The 16,555-nt window shown below is 38.9% G+C and overlaps 2 protein-coding genes across 5 annotated transcripts in view; both read right to left on the minus strand.

The window, feature by feature from the left end:
* pth2ra (parathyroid hormone 2 receptor a) overlaps positions 1–16,555 on the minus strand; it is a 401,963-nt gene that overhangs the window by 227,115 nt on the left and 158,293 nt on the right. The gene's annotated exons all lie outside the window — the stretch shown is intronic.
* LOC117820200 (partitioning defective 3 homolog B-like) overlaps positions 1–16,555 on the minus strand; it is a 37,672-nt gene that overhangs the window by 5,584 nt on the left and 15,533 nt on the right. For 2 of the 4 annotated variants that reach the window (XM_034693911.1, XM_034693910.1), the window contains one exon: positions 8,149–8,250. In XM_034693911.1, coding sequence (XP_034549802.1) covers positions 8,149–8,250 — 102 coding nt within the window. Of the gene's footprint in view, positions 1–5,308; positions 6,003–7,207; positions 7,234–8,148; positions 8,251–16,555 lie in introns of those variants that run through there. The other 2 variants (XM_034693912.1, XM_034693913.1) reach the window with 2 other exon arrangements.

Genomic DNA, 16,555 nt, shown 5'->3' on the forward strand with positions numbered 1-16,555 from the left:
CTGTTAGGTGCTCAATAATGTCAAAGCTCACTCATGAAAATGTTGTTTTTAATATTGATGTATTTAGTTGTTGGGTATAATACACTGCTGAGAAGTAGACACATTAATAAATGAATACCTTTTATTCTATTTTACATTGTCTGATTCGAAAAATGCTCGACAGTCATGGACGAAAGTATTGGCACCCCTGGAATTTTTCCAGAAAATACACCATTTCTTCCAGAAATTGTTGCAATTACAAATGTTTTTGGTAAACACATATTTATTGCGTTTATGTGCATTGGAACAACACTAAAAAACAGAAGAAAAAAGAAGAAAAAAGTCAAAATGACATAATTTTACACAAAACTCACATTCACAAATAACTACTGTATCCATCTTAATCGCACTGTTCTTCATACTGTGTATGTTTGTTCAAATAACCTGGTGCAATTTTTATCATGCAATAACTTACCTATCTATTTATCAGATAGAAGTGTACATAGTGTGTATATATCTGTAATAGTTGCCATATTTTATTTTATTTTTACTTTATTTTATTTTATCTTACATTATTCTATTTTATTCTATTTTATTCTATTTTATCTTATTTATACTTTATTTTATTCTATTTTATTTTATCTTACTTTATTCTATTTTATTCTATTTAATTTTATTTTATCTTACTTTATTCTATTTTATTCTATTTTATTCTATTTTATCTTATTTATACTTTATTTTATTCTATTTTATTTTATCTTACTTTATTCTATTTTATTCTATTTAATTTTATTTTATCTTACTTTATTCTATTTTATTCTATTTTATTCTATTTTATCTTATTTATACTTTATTTTATTCTATTTTATTTTATTTTATCTTACTTTATTCTATTTCATTTTATTTTATCTTATTATACTTTATTTTATTCTATTTTATTCTATTTTATCTTATTATACTTTATTTTATTTTATTTATTTTTATTTTATTTTACCCTTGTCATTGCTATTACTATTGTTATTATATGTTTTAACTATGTTAGTACATTGTTGTATTCCCCTGTCCCGTGTTGTAAGCTGCTGTAACAAAAGAAATTTCCCCCAACGGGCGACAAATAAAGTATATCTTATATCTTATCTTATCTAATCTTAAAAATGAGCCGGACAAAAGTGGTCCCCTTTTATAACTGTGGTAAATCATTTTATTTCCAGCATGTGATGCTCATTTAAACTGACCTGTGGCAGGTAACAGGTGCTGGCAATATAGCGATCACACCTGAAGCCAATTAGAATGTATAAAAGTCCACTCAACCTTTGTGTCGTGTGCCTGTGTGTGTCACACCAAGCATGGAGAAGAGAAAGAAGAGCCCAGAATTGTCTGGGGACTTAAGAAGCAAAATTGTGAAAAAATATGAACAATCTCAAGGTTACAAGACCATCTCCAGAGATCTTGGAACTCCTTTGTCCACTGTGCGTAATATAATCAAGAAGTTTATAACCCAGGGAACTGTGGCTAATCTCCCTGGACTTGGAAAGAAGAGAAAAATTGACAAAAGACTGCAACACAGGATAGTTTGAATGGTGGATAAATATCCTCAGTCAACTTCCACACAAATCCAGGCTGTCCTGCAGACTCAGGGTGCAGAAGTGTCAGCTCGGACCGTATGTCGTCATCTGAATGAGATGAAGCGCTATGGCAGGAGACCGAGGAGAACCCCACTGCTGACAAAGAGACATAAAAATCCAGACTGGAGTTTGCTAAATGTATCTGAGTAAGCCTCAGTCCTTCTGGGAGAACATTTAGTGGACAGAAGAGACTAAGGTAGAGCTTTTTGGAAAAGCACGTCATTCAACAGTTTACAGAAAACAGAAAGAGCCCTATAAAGAAAATAACAGTACCTACAGTCAAACATGGTGGGAGTTCAAAGATGTTTTGGGGTTGTTTTGCTGCCTCTGGCACTGCGTGCCTTGACTGTGTGCAAGGAATCATGAAATCTGGAGACTATCACAAGATTTCAGGGCCTAGTGTCAGAAAGCTGGGTCTGCGTCAGAGGTCATAGGTGTTCCAGCAGGACAATGCCCTAAAACACACCTCAAAAAGCACCAAGAAATGGTTGGAGACAAAGTGCTGGAGAGTTCTGAAGTGGCCAGCAATGAGTCTGGATCTAAATCCCTTTGAACACCTGTGGAGAGATCTCAAAATTGCAGTTGCAAGAAGGCCCCTTTCAAATCTGAGAGACCTGGAGCAGTTTGCAAAAGAAGAGTGGTCCAAAATTCCAGTTGAAACATTTGTAATTGCAACAATTTCTTAGAGAAATGGTGTATTTTCCAGAAAAATTCCAGGGGTGCCAATACTTTCGTCCATGACTGTATGACACATGATCCAATCAAAACCATGAGCTTTTTTATCCATAGCAGCCCTACTCCCTCCATTGTAACAACATAAAATCCCTCTCTTTGCCAGGGTCACCTGGCATTGTGCCGAATGTGGCCTGCAAACCTTAATAAATCACATCTGGGTTGAATCCAAGGCCAACACCCTGTGCACTCATTCTTTATTTTCATACAATAGACAATTTATAGTGTACTCTAAAGTGAGATCTGAAGCACTTACAAATCATTATCACATTGTCTCATTAATGATTTAGTGCATGAATGTGTTGTGTCACATGACTGCAATAACAAAACACAGAGCACTGCATTGTGGGAGCTAACAGTAGGCGCAGTGCATGCTGCTCGTACCATAGCAACTAGCCCTCGTAATGGTTCTCCCTCAGGTCAGTTGCTAGTCTCCTGACTCTGGTGCTGCTCACTGCTCACATGTCACTCAGTCATATGGCCCCTGAGCTATAGCTTAGTGTGTCATGTTACCCTTTCACACACACAAGAGCTCACTGCCAAAACTCATCCAGACACAACATTATGGCTGTATTGGGTTTTTGAAATGTCATGTGGTAATCACCTTTCTGTGCTGGGAAAATAGTCGTCATCAGTCACATGTCTGCTCTTGTCAAGGCAAAGACGATTTTTGTAACACAAGGTTATTTATATGTAGGGCTGGGCGATAATTTGATTACAATAATTAACGGGATATCATTTTTCTCAATATAAATATGACAAATGTTTGAAAAATTGTTATATATGTAAACCTGTAATAACATCTCCCAACCACTGGAAGGGGAGGGGCGCTAATGAGCCTCAAACGCTAGTTGCCACCCAACATCCGACAGAGGAAGAAGACTGCATTGAACAGCCAATCATGTTGCAGGGTAAGAGGTAGGCGGGGCTTAAAGACGTTCGGAGCAGAAAGTAAACACAGCTAAAACAAGCGACACTGAAGAAAACGCAAAATCTAGCAGCTCAAAGAAGAGTCGTTAGTCTGACAGTGAGTCGACTCTGCGTTAACTATTAACTTCATACACTTCATTAAATGCACTTTTAGGATGTGGGTAAATAAATGTGATTATGCAAATTATCTCAACCTGAGAAAAATAAGAATCTACAAACTAAAACTTACAAAAGACCTGCTTCCTGTTGGCACCGTCAGAAATGATGGATTCAAGAAGTTTATTAGAAAACTAAATCCAGATAAAAACTAACAAACTGTCTGGTTTCTTTAAGTTTAACTCAGGACCAAAAATCTATGTTTAAATTTAAATGAAATAATGATTTGATCCAGAGTGTACATGTTTAGAGTAATGCTGGTGGCCAGCAAAAAAGCCATAACGAAAAAGGTGTTATGTCAGGATTCACCTGCATTAGTAGTAGGGATGTACATTTTAAGTATTTTCCGTGATCGATTTTTGGAAATGTTAACGATCAATTATCGATTAATTGATTAAAAAAAAAACATTATTATTCTTACGTCAAAAACAATGCCAAATAGGTTGTTTTCCCCCTAAATTATATTTTCTACAGCAACAAAATGCAAATAACTGAGTGTATTGAATACGGGTACATGTTTGACACGCAGAATATCAACGAACAGGCTCATTAAAATATTCTACACGGACATAATCTTATAAAGTAATGGCTGAGACTACTAACAGAAAATTACTTCAGACTCACAGTGTCCAGTTTTCTGTCTACTCGTTCTTATTGAGAAAAATAATCATGTGTATTTGATCAGGTGTCAGCCGGGAGCGCAACCGGGTCAGAATCAGTCAGGCGGCAGAAAAGCTCAGACGGCTCTGATGTTGCTGCTCTGCAAACATAGTGTACCTGAATTTCCCCCCAGTCTGTTGCCTTTGTATCCAAAGGTAGAAATGTCCTGTTTAAAGTTGTGAACCTTCGTGTCTGTGTCGTTGTTGGCAGCAGTTTTGTATTGATCCTCTTTTAAAAAGCGCACGTGGAGACCTGACGCACAGTCGTAGCCCCCAGCTGAGCGTCTCCGCTGTGCGCAACACCTTTAACAGCTGATTCACATGAAACATGCTTTAAACTTAAAACACCTCCCTGATAGCTGAGTGTAATATGAGACCACATGATGTTTGTTCCACGTGACGGAAAATTGATTAAAAACAATTTGTGTTTCGAGTAATTTCTTAACAATCAATTAATCGATAATCGATTAATTGTGGTCATGCCTAATTAGTAGATTGGTTTAATGTGATGATTGACATTTTTGTAATGGAAAAACTAACGTTTACTCTGAGGCTCAAAAGTGATGTTTTTGATAAATGTTGGAAAGGATGGATTGAGTTTATTAACCCCCATAGAACGGATTTCAGGTAAATCTACAGCTGTACTGTAACTCCCTTAGTTCACTGCTACACATGGACTGTTGTGTTTTCTTTGTTTGTTGTCATTTTGTCTGTCCTCTTTGTTTTTGTTTTTCTTGTGAAAAAAAAGTGATAATTTGAGAATGTGCTGTATAAATCTACCTTGAACTTAAATAAAAAGAAAATTGAAAAAAAAGGAAATAATGATTTGATATTTATCGTGATAATTATCAATATTGACTGATCGTGATAACATCTTTTTTAATAACACCCAGCTCTATTTATATGTCACTCAGATGGACTCGAGCTAACTTTATGATTTAGGTCAAACAACGTATTCACAAAAAAAAAAAAAAACAGGTAGTCAATTATAAAACTACATTTAACACAACAATTGTACTGTTAATACTGAGAGCACGTTCATTTAACACAATTACTCCATCCTATTTGCTGGAACAGAAATAAACTGATGTATTCAAATAAAATTCAGGCAGATGGTAGAAGAGGAACCGGAAATTAGTTTTATAAAGGAGCAGCCCATAATTAACAAACTAATTTGACTCAAATCCAATCCAATCAAATCAAATCCAGATTTATTTATTAGGCAGATTTAAACACAGCAAAAGTTGACAAAAACCATTAAACCATAAAAACCATTAAAACAACACAATAAAACTCAAACTGTGCAAAGACATGCCATCCAGATTTATTTTATTTTAACTCTCTGACATTCCAAAAAAATAACAATTCACAACCAAATCTTATGGGAGCTTCCTGAAACTGGGCACAAAAAAGAGGGCTTATCTGGACAATGACAAGCGGACAATTTTCCATCCTGCCAAAGCATCAGAAAATTCATTTATGTTCCCCTCATGGTGTCACTCGTCCATGTGAATGCTGTCTTTTAGGGTTTAAAGGAAGGGTGACTGCGCACTACAAAAGAGGTTCACTGGTTTTATGACAAATAATATTGGGGCAAATGGAGTGCAACACTATAATGAAGTTATCTCAGGTATCTTTTCATGATCATTGAAATCAACAAAAACAGAATTTAGCATGCACAGAGGCTTGAATCTCCATGAGAGAGATTCAAATGTCACACAGTCATTTCCATTTTTTCCAAAGGTGCTCAAACCCTGCAGAGAAATTGCTAACTAATGCAACTTGGCTCTTAATTAGTTCAGAGAATCTCCCACAAATCGTGCAGTATTTATGGAGCCTTTAAGGCATACAGTACGAGCTGAGGACGGGGAAATATATAGATACTCCAGGCCGTGGGGTCTTCAACTTTTCAAGCTGTGACCTAAATGAAAAAAATCCAGTGTACCAACGGACACAGGCTCATTAAGACATGTTGCTTCTCTTTTGATGTGATGAGCCACAGAGAGAGGGTTCAAGATTCATGTAAGGTCCTAATCCCTGGTTCAAAAAAGCCCTTTATATAGACCATTCATCACATTCTCACAATGCAGCAGCCTGTGAGGGGGGTTGGAAAAAAATGCAGACCTTCTGAGGAGGGAAATGAAAAATGACACATTCCTCGGGGGGAAATAAGAAAAACGGGGAATATATGGATTGAGTTTGCGAAGTCTCCGAAAGTGAATTGCTAATGATGCTGCTTAATGCTGAAGGCAACTTAAAACCTTTTCCCTTTGAATTTTGCTTGTGAGGCAATATTCGTTCCAAGGGAGCGGCTTGTAGCCAATGCAGCTCGATACTGTGGTATATGAGCACAAACACACACTCACACACACACACACGCTCACACGCAAAATATACAGCCAGAGATACCAACTTAAAGTTAGCCAAGTACATTCACCTGTGTGCACACTGTTAAATCAGAAGGGTGATCAGCATGATATAATAGTTACCCAAAGGATTAGAGGGATAAAGACAGGCAAGTTCAACACAATCATTTTGTAGTTCTGTGCAGAAGACTACAACTACCAGCACTTGTTTGTCTCATTTGTGGATTTCTGGATAGTGACATGAATGTCTGTGCTGTGACGACCCCACCCCTAATGTGTGTATGGCTGTTTTCCAAACTGCCTATGACACTAGCAGTACGTACTGATTTGGCCATGATTCAGTATGTAGTATGCAGTATAGGGGTGTAACGATTCTTTTTAACAACGATTCAATTCGTATCATGAGTCGTGGTTGCCGATACGATTAAAGGACGCTATAGGTTCATTTAGAACGATACGATCTGAAACCATTCAGTGACTTGAAATCGATTCAGTAACTTTTTAGCCAAAAATTCATCCAGTGTGACTGTGAAATAAATCCCTTGATACTGGACAGTCCTAGATTCTGTTGTTGCCGTGATGTTTTTGGCCCGAGCCGAGTTTTGTCCTAGTCTCTGACTAAACATGCTGGAGAGGCCTGAGGCTTCTGCAGAGCTGATGTTACCTTGATGAACGCTGCAAGAGGTGCCTGGACAGTTGGCGTTGTGTGAAATCCCATGGCGCCTTAGTAGGTGGTTGATAGATTTGTGGTGTTGCCGTGGTAACTTAACTTGACCTTTACATATCCTACAAACAGCGAGCGACTTATTTAGAACATCTCCGTCTTTGCAAAAGCCAAAGTGTTTCCACACGCTGGACCACAATGGTGGCTTGATCATTTCTGGCTCGCCGTCTTCTCCTCTGTCATCCGCCATGCTATGTTTTGTTGTCTGCTGGCGCTTGGCGATGACGTCACAGACAGGCAGCCTGAATTGAGTAACGTTTAACGTCTTTATCATTAAAAGATTAGAAAAAAAACACATCCAAATAAAGTCTGCCGTGCTTAAATCCAATGTGTTATTTCCTAGTATGGATACAATCGATTTATTACCTTTTAAAACGATGTTTGTGGTCACCAGATATGTGGTCGTATGAAGCCATTGAATTACTTGTTCATAATGTCTATGTTCGTCTTGTAAATGAAGTACGAGTTGAACCATCAGAATATTCTCCTGCAGCAGATTCTGACAAAGGAAGTGTTAAAAACTGCAGTTTCTCCAGTGTCCACTTGAGGCTGGCTCAGGATGTACTGGACCACATACACACCAATTCAAAGAAGCCGATCTTTACAGCAGAAATATACATGTTTACAGCCTGGTACAAAAAAAACGAGTGTAGTCTGGATAGCTCATTTCTCGATTGGCACACACTGTACGGGGGGTGAATTTTTTCATAACGCAGCAATTTTGAAGATATTAAGATTACAAGTTTTCCATTACGAGAGGCACAGCTGACTTGATTGACAGGTGGGAACACTGTAGCTGTTGGCTAAGAGGCTCAAAGCCCGCCTCTTTACCTCACACTAGCTCAACAGCAGTTAGGTTGAGTTCAACATTTCCAATACGGCTGCCGCCGCTGATCAGCTTCAAAACAGTGCTTCAGAAACAGATGGATGACGTCACGAAGACTACGTCCATTATTTATACAGTCTATGGTTCTTACCTTGTCCTTGTCTTCCACCAGGTCACTTAGTATATCATCAGGGTCCAGAATCCCCCCGTCACAGTATTCCACATGGTGAGTCCGCACCAGGAAGTCTCCTTCCTACAACACAATACATGACCATCAGCATTATACGGGGTGAAAAACACCTGCAATTTATTTTACATCAGGGGGGTTTACAAACACAACATGGGGAAGGGTAGTTTGATCTCATGGTGGATTAGAAAAATTGATAACCAAAAAAAAATGGATGACAGGTAAACATAATAAGGAATATTAGAGCGCAATGAAGCAACTTTATATCTATAAATGGTCACATAAAATAAGACAAAGTTATGTTACCAACTTTTCCCCTTCTTTCCTCCCTTATATACCACTTTGTTCTTCTCCTCCTATTTCTGCCCTCATCTTGCCTCCTTTCCTTCTTACATCTTCCTCTCGTTTCCCATGATGCTGTGCAGAGATTACAACACCAGCCTGCTCCTTTCTCTTTCTCTCCCCGCTCCCTTTCTCCGCTGTGTTGGGTCTGTGATTAATGACATCGACACTGCAGCGGACAGCTGACTACACGGAGCTGGTTGTTGAACAACATATTGAGACAACACACACATCAGCGCGCACAAGCATACACTCGCACAAAATCGCAAACAGCCCGAGGAGAGGTATAACTCAAAACATTACAGGGACCTGCTCCATTAAATCATTCTTCCAGGGTCAGGTGCATGTCAATGCTTTTCAAAAACTCCCATCAGGAGGAGGGTAAGGTGGAGCAAGGTGCTGGGATATCACTGTGAGTCTGAGAAGTCGATACCAGGTCCCCTACACTAAACTCTTTCCAACAAATAACCTGCACACACTGTTTACCACACAAAGACTTTCCTTGTTACTCCGGTATATGTGTTGCCACTAAAGCAGATTTTGCAACCTGTTTCATTATTTTATCAGTCTAAAATACCAACCTGGATTAATTAGGGGACAATGACCCCACCTTCTATCTCCTGAGTATCTATAGTTCTATAATTGATAGAGAGGTCTTCACACACACTTTGACGGGAATCACAGAGAGAGGCAGATCAACATTCTCTCCTGTAAAAGCACTGAGGTGTGACTCTTCTCCATTGTAGGCCTACTTAAGCCGTTCTGCATTTCCAACACACAGTAGATGATACGTGGGCAGGCTGGCTGCCTTGGTATATCTGCAGCCACCCAAGTCCATTTGTCGACCTTTTTTTTTTGCACCTATACAATCACCATCTGACCAATAAACTACTGTGCAATCTACATTTGCTCTGCACCCCTAGCATAGAGAGATGCATTCACGGTGGGTTTAGAGAAGACTACTGTTACAAGCTGCTAAATCAAGAGAATCACAGCTTCTTCTTTTGAAAAGTACACACACATACAAAAAAGATAGAACAAATCAAAACTAATGAAAGAAAGAGAAATCAAGTGAAGCACAGATGTGTGTGATGTTATTGTGAACGGCGGGCGGATAAAAAAACACTGCGGGTAATCTACCAATCAGACACATTCAGCATTGCAGGCCCTGCCCAGCAAAAGTCCCAGGACCTTTGAAAAGTACTAACCCTCTAACAGGGGCTTTTTAGGGGGAGATTTATCTTTATCTACACCTGAACTAAATTTAGACCCTTGTCCACCGGTCGAAACGCATGTAGTTCCGGAGTAAAGTCCCTAGTTCTGGGGTAAAGTTCCTTCGGTCGAAAAACGCCTTTAGGGTCTATTTTATGTAAACATTAGGGGTGAGCCCGACTAAGGATTTGCTTAGTCGAATCTGATTCATCAGATTTTGCCCATAGTCGACGAATAGTGGAATGTTTGTTGTTTTTCTTTATTGACCCAAAGTCTGCATGATGGTGACCGCATGACAATATTACACATAACCATTTACAATTAAGAGACTCGTAGCTTTAAGTAAAAGGGACAACAGAATATTATAAGTATAAAACTTAGATTTTTAAAATCTATATTGCAAAAACAACGAGGTGATGAAGGAGAGAAAACTCAAATAAGACCACCATCAGTTAAACATGGAACAACGCTCCACTATAGAGAAAGGAATCAGGAGATATTTAAACAGTGTTCACACAGCAGAGAGCAGCACTGTGGAGGGTAGTTTGTCCAACTTAAGACAAAACATTTGTATAATGTTCAAAATCAAACCTGAACCAGCTAAAGGGTTTTTAAATCTCTTAACAGAACCTTTTAAAACAGTCTTTCATCACGTCTTTGTCCGCTTGAGTCTTTTCAAATTGTACGTGAGGAAAACCATCGTGTGTACGGGCAGAAGTGCGCTCCTTGCTTTGTTGACTGTAAATCCTGTCTTTGAGAATATCCTCTCTGATGGCGTGGAGGTGGATGGGATGCTGTGGATTGTTTTTGAGGCTTCGGACAGCTTTGGGTATCCCTCCTGGTTCTTTTGGCCCCGTACAGTTTTTGTGTGGTCCGGTAATCCTTGATCTCACAGTCCTCTTCATGAAGCTGCTCCTCATCTTCATCACTGTTTTTTAGGATCAACTGAAGTTTTATTTCCTGACATTTTGAGCTGCCATGAATGTAGAAAGATTTAAAGACCAGCTGAGGTACGTCTGCTCCACAGGTCCCGCTAAATGGGAGAGTCCACCTTTAATTACCAGGGGAGATTTAATTACCACTTTAAGGAGATTTAACACTTCAAGAGCTGTTCTCAGAATTACATTAAATAAGTCTATATTTATATCAAAATAGGATATATGAGACACTATTTTTACGAGAAACAGGAAAATAATGTAAAATTAGACATTGAGCACCCCCATGGTTTGAATGGAATGATCCACATTTCATGAGATTGGCAGTCGACTAAGGCTCGTTAGAACGAATCGTCGAATATTTGACTATTTGGGGTCACCCCTCGTAAACATATCTGCTTTGAGATATCTTGTACCTTTTTATCATTCCCTTTGAGTACAAATAAGCAAACCAGTGATTACCAAAGTTTAGATTTTCAGGCAAGGCCGGTATATTTAAGTTTTTTAGCTTTTGGAATAATAATAATACCTTCATTTATATAGCACAGTTTACAAAATGCTTCACAAACGGCAAGGCACATACAAACAAACACATTAAAATCAGACATTAGGAAAACAAACACAAAAGACCCAAACAATGATTCAGCACAGGAAACCCAAGAACCCAACGATAAGAACTGAGACCAAAGAGACCAAGAAAGTAAGAGAAATAGAAATATAAAAGGAAAGAAAGAATAAAGAGGCAACAAGCAGTAAAAAGGAATAAAGCATCACAAGAGGGTTAAAAGCAATAAGGTGAAATAAAAGAAGAACAGAGATTAATCATCATTTCAGGATATGCAGCTAAAAGCAGTAAAATAAGTAAATAAATGAAGATGAATAAAAGATATAAAGGCAGTAAATGAGATATTAGGAGAGTAAAACAATTAAAGGAAAATAAAATGGGATAGAAAGTAAAACAATAGAAAATGAAGACCTTGCCCAACGCTCTCTTCTGTTGACTTGTTAAGATGTTTAAATTCATCATATCTGTCAAAGGTAATCCTTTATGAAATAAAACAGCAAGCATATTATGAGGAAGAACATTTAAAACTGCACGGCTTGTTGTAAGTTGTGGGTGTTTTTACCTGCTTGACACATCCACACAGTAGTGCAATGCTAGCTGTATATCATACTGCATTTAAAAGTGAACCGACATATGGTATATGTATTTATGTGCTGGAAAAAGCTAAACATAAGTTGTTTGTTCTTCACCGTCACCTGCTGCAGCAGATATGCTCAAGTAGGGCATGTATCCAGAGTTAAATATATAGCTGAGTTCGATTTTTGCTTCTTAATGGATTTTTTTTTTCTATCGTCATAAAACTGAAGCACAAGACTCTGAGACTGTGACTGCTTATCATTAAATTGTCTCTCCCTTCTCCTCCCTCCTTCCCTCCTCCCTCCCTGCTGGAACACATTGTATGACTTCATCTATTGTAACGCTGAGTTGGTCTACACCCCGGCCAGCTGTATGAGAGAAAGGGATTTTTTGAACACTGTGTTTACATTGTTTTATTTTCTCTTTTGTACAGTGTTTATCTTCCTCGAGCACCATGACTCAGGGTTCGGGGAGTTGTATAAACTCTGGTAGAACACATGTGAATGTTTTTATGATTAGCAGGGAAAGCTGCAGTGCCAGAGTGACATAAATTATTCTGAATCTTTTCTACTCTTGGTTTTTGCTTATAGGGTTTTACAGAGAGTAGTATTTAAATGGGCTTGGTAGGGGTGTAACGATTCAATCTACTACATGGATGTATCTATTTATATTCCTATGATCTGACTACATCGATCTGTGCTCGGTGAGTTAGTCTTCAGGACGACATATATGGCTCTAACATCGTTTTAAAAGGTAATAAATCGATTGTATCCATACTAGGAAATAACACATTGGATTTAAGTACAGCAGACTTTATATGGATGTGGGTTTTTTTTATCTTTTAATGATAAAGACGTTAAACGTTACTCAATTCAGGCTGCCTGTCTGTGACGTCATCGCCACACACCAGCAGACAACAGAACATAGCATGGTGGATGACAGAGGAGAAGCCAGCAAGCCAGAAATGATCAAGCCACCATTGTGGTCCAGTGTGTGGAAACACTTTGGCTTTTGCAAAGACAGAGATGTTCTAAATAAGTCGCTCTCTGTTTGTAGGATATGTAAAGGTCAAGTAAAGTTACCACAGCAACACCACAAATCTATCCAACCACCTACTAAGGCGCCATGGGATTTCACACAACGCAGACCGTGCAGGCACCTCTTGCAGCGTTCATCAAGGTAACATCAGCTCTGCAGAAGCCTCAGGCCTCTCCAGCATGTTTAGTCAGAGACTAGGACAAAACTCGGCCCAGGCCAAAAACATCATGGCAACAACATGAATCTAGGACTGTCCAGTATCAAGGGATTTATTTCACAGTCACACTGGTTGAATTTTTGGCTAAAAAGTTACTGAATCGATTTCAAGTCACTGAATCATTTCAGATCGTATCGTTCTAAATCAGGGGCGTCAAACTAATTTCAGTTCAGGGGCAACATACAGCACAAGTTGATCTGAAGTGGGCCGGACCAGTAAAATTAAACATAATAACCTATAAATAACGACAACTCAAAATTTTTCCCTTTGTTGTAGTGCAAAAAAATACAAGTACATGAAAATGTTCACACTTAATGAACTATCTTTCTACAAAAACAGTTGTTGTATTTTTTGTCACGATGTGTCTCATAGAGGGCCGAATATTTTCTTCTTTAAGCTCTGAAACCTGCTGCGAACACACCAAACACACAGGTTACCCATTCACCTGACACACAGTGTAATGTTTACAGCAAAAGAACAGAGAGATTATAATAATGAAGAAGCTAAAGTTGACTATTTTGGACCCCTCAGCTCCAACAGTAACAGTTTGTATGCAGGGGTGTTGTGCTAGTGTTAGTAGTTAGCTGATCATCTTATAGTGCTCGAACAAGTCTTTATGAAGCTCAACTGGATTATGCAAACAGCAAGTCATCTATTTCCTTACTTTGAGAAAAAAAGTCCAGGAAAAAAAAGCGCCATTCAGGTGTGCTCCGTCAGCACTTTGATTTTATGCGACCTCCAGAGGACAAATTTGAAATAGTAGTTACTTTTATTTCAAAATTGCATCGTCTTCTTTGTAAATTTTCACTTTGCAAAGTCGTTCTGCGGGCCGGATTGGAACCTCTGGCAGGCCGGTTTTGGCCCGCGGGCCGCATGTTTGACACCCCTGTTCTAAATGAACCAATATCGTCCTTTAATCGTATCAGCAACCACGAATCATGATGCAAATCGAATCATTGTTAAAAAGGATCGTTACACCCCTAGGGCTTAATCTTCAGAACATACAAACTGGTCTTATTGTGAATCTTTAATCCATTACTCTCATATAAACTGTTCAGCACAGCACAAGCAGCTAACTTACTATGCTTTGACATACGATTAACTCTGATGTGTTACATTTTTAGAACGTAACACGACAGAGAAGCTATAAGGGTGACGTCTTCTTTGGTTTGCTTACAGTCAAATATCAAATTTCCTGCCCACTCTGGTCACCATGTCCACATCAAACACCAGTGGGTCTGTCTCACAGCACCGCTCTCACAGCAGACCATACATAGTTGTTTTCCTTACACTTAATATTATGCTCTAGAGGTGCTTGGTCCCACACACACATTAACAATTCATCAAATTACAACAAGCAAACTGACACACCGTAAACATGCAGCTTTAGGGGACCCTTGGGATCAGGGGCCTCGGGGCGGTGTGTCTGCTCCAGGCTGCAGTAAATCTTTCCTTTTCTTCTGTACATTGTAAAGCGAATAAAAGCTGGTCAGCTAAAAGGAACAGACATGTGATGTCATACAATCACAGTTTTATTCTATTTTATTGTGTCTTTACAGTAATGATTCTTTCAGCATTATTTAGAGCAGGGGTTCTCATAGTGTGGGTCAGGACCCCCTGAGAGGTTGCTAGACACAAATAAGGGGTCGTGAGAAGTCTTCCAGAATGCTTTTTTTTTTTTAAGTTATCTAAAAATAGTACATTTTACCCATTATAGTAAAAAATATCAACAGAAATAGTAGCTAAACTTGAAATAAAACCTTGAAAATAGAAAATGTAATGAGTTTTCTGCTTTTCTTTGTTTCCAGATGACTCCTAAGTTTAGGGTTAGTGAACAGTTCATTATCAAAAGCATCAGTAGCAGTAGGTTCATTCACAACAGCACAGGAAACACATTCTCATATAGGTAGGGTCATTTTCTGCAGACCAGCTAAATGAAGCCACATTAAATCTCTTTGAGGAACAGTGGGGGTCACAAGTCTTTTGGACCTATATTTTGGGGGTCGTGGGCTGAAAGGTTTGGGAACCCCTGATTTGGTCATGGCAGCACAGTCAAAAGAATGGCTGTATGATCATGCTAGCTTTTAGTACCCGTTCAGAGAGGGAGTAGAGAGCAGGGATGGACAGAACTAGAAGAGAAAAACAGCAAAGATGAGCAGAGCTTTGTTAGTGTGTGGTGTGTAGGAGACGTTAGAGCAAACATTTGTCTAAAAGTGATCCTGCTAGAGATGCAAAGCAGCAGAGGTTATTAGGTGTGGCTAGTTATTTCCTCATTTTGAAATGACACACAGCAGCAAACACAGAACAAAACAAGCTATTGATAGCAGCACTTGAACAAGCAACACTTCATCAGGCTGTTGGGTTACACAAGGAGGAGGTTAGGACAACCTCACTGAGATGATGTGGAACTGCCACATTCACTTTGTTCACATTAGCTCTGGTTTAGGAATCTGTGTTAGTAGTGATACATGCTGAACTGACTCAGCTGTTGTTCAATGTGGGAGTGAAGCTTTAAAACAGGAGTGACACTTATCAGACACTTACGGACAGAGGAGAACAAAAAGAGGAGATGCTCTTCGTATTAAGAGAAGTGAGGTGTGTGGGGGGGGTTATGGGTGGTCCCCCTCGCACTACCATGACAGGAACACCTCATCACTAGACCAGCGTGTGCTATGAGTAGGAGTGATGTCGGCCGTGTGGCAGTTTTTTTCATTCAAGTCTGAAAAGATGTTGCAGCTGAGTGCAAAACTTGTCATGCACAAGTTTCCCGTGGTGGCACAGAAGTTTCATACGACCAACCTCAACGCGCATTTGAAGCAGCATCACAAAAAACAACATGAGAATTTTAAGTAAGAACAATCCTTTACATTACTGGAGAGCAGGCTGAGTTATTATCTGAGGGGCTCAGTGTTAGCTTGGCTATGAGTGAGACCTTCTTGGTTTCTTTAGCCAGCCACAAGAAATCAAAGAAATCAAAGAAATCAAAGAAATCAAAGAAATCAAAGAAATCAAAGAAATCAAAGAAATCAGCAATACAAGTTAGGACATCAGAAAAACTGCCATTGCAGAACTGGTGACAAACTGTTTACATGACTGGCAGCATCACCTTTGCTGGAAACTTGACAGGTCCTAAAAAATAAGTCGATTTTTTGTTCTCTTTGCAAATACTTAACAAAACCAACAAAGAGACACTGAGTCAATAACAACAGAGAGAGCAATACAAGCTTAAACAAACATTCAGGACATAGAGCCTGGTGTAGTGGTAGTGAGTGCCAGCTATCTTTTGATCAATGAAATTCACTCAACTGTATTCGACCATTCAATTTACACAAGTTATAAAGTCTGATATAAACTGTAGGGTATTTGCTGAAGAGCTGGTTGTTTGCATGCCAGCACATTGGGAAAACACATGTTCTCTTGTTGTTTGAGGAAGAAGAACAGAAGGGAAAAACAAGACCTGCTTGTTTTTAGGTCAACAACCCTCTT

Source organism: Notolabrus celidotus, chromosome 10 (genome assembly GCF_009762535.1).
Source record: "Notolabrus celidotus isolate fNotCel1 chromosome 10, fNotCel1.pri, whole genome shotgun sequence".
In the NCBI taxonomy this organism is placed as follows: domain Eukaryota; kingdom Metazoa; phylum Chordata; class Actinopteri; order Labriformes; family Labridae; genus Notolabrus; species Notolabrus celidotus.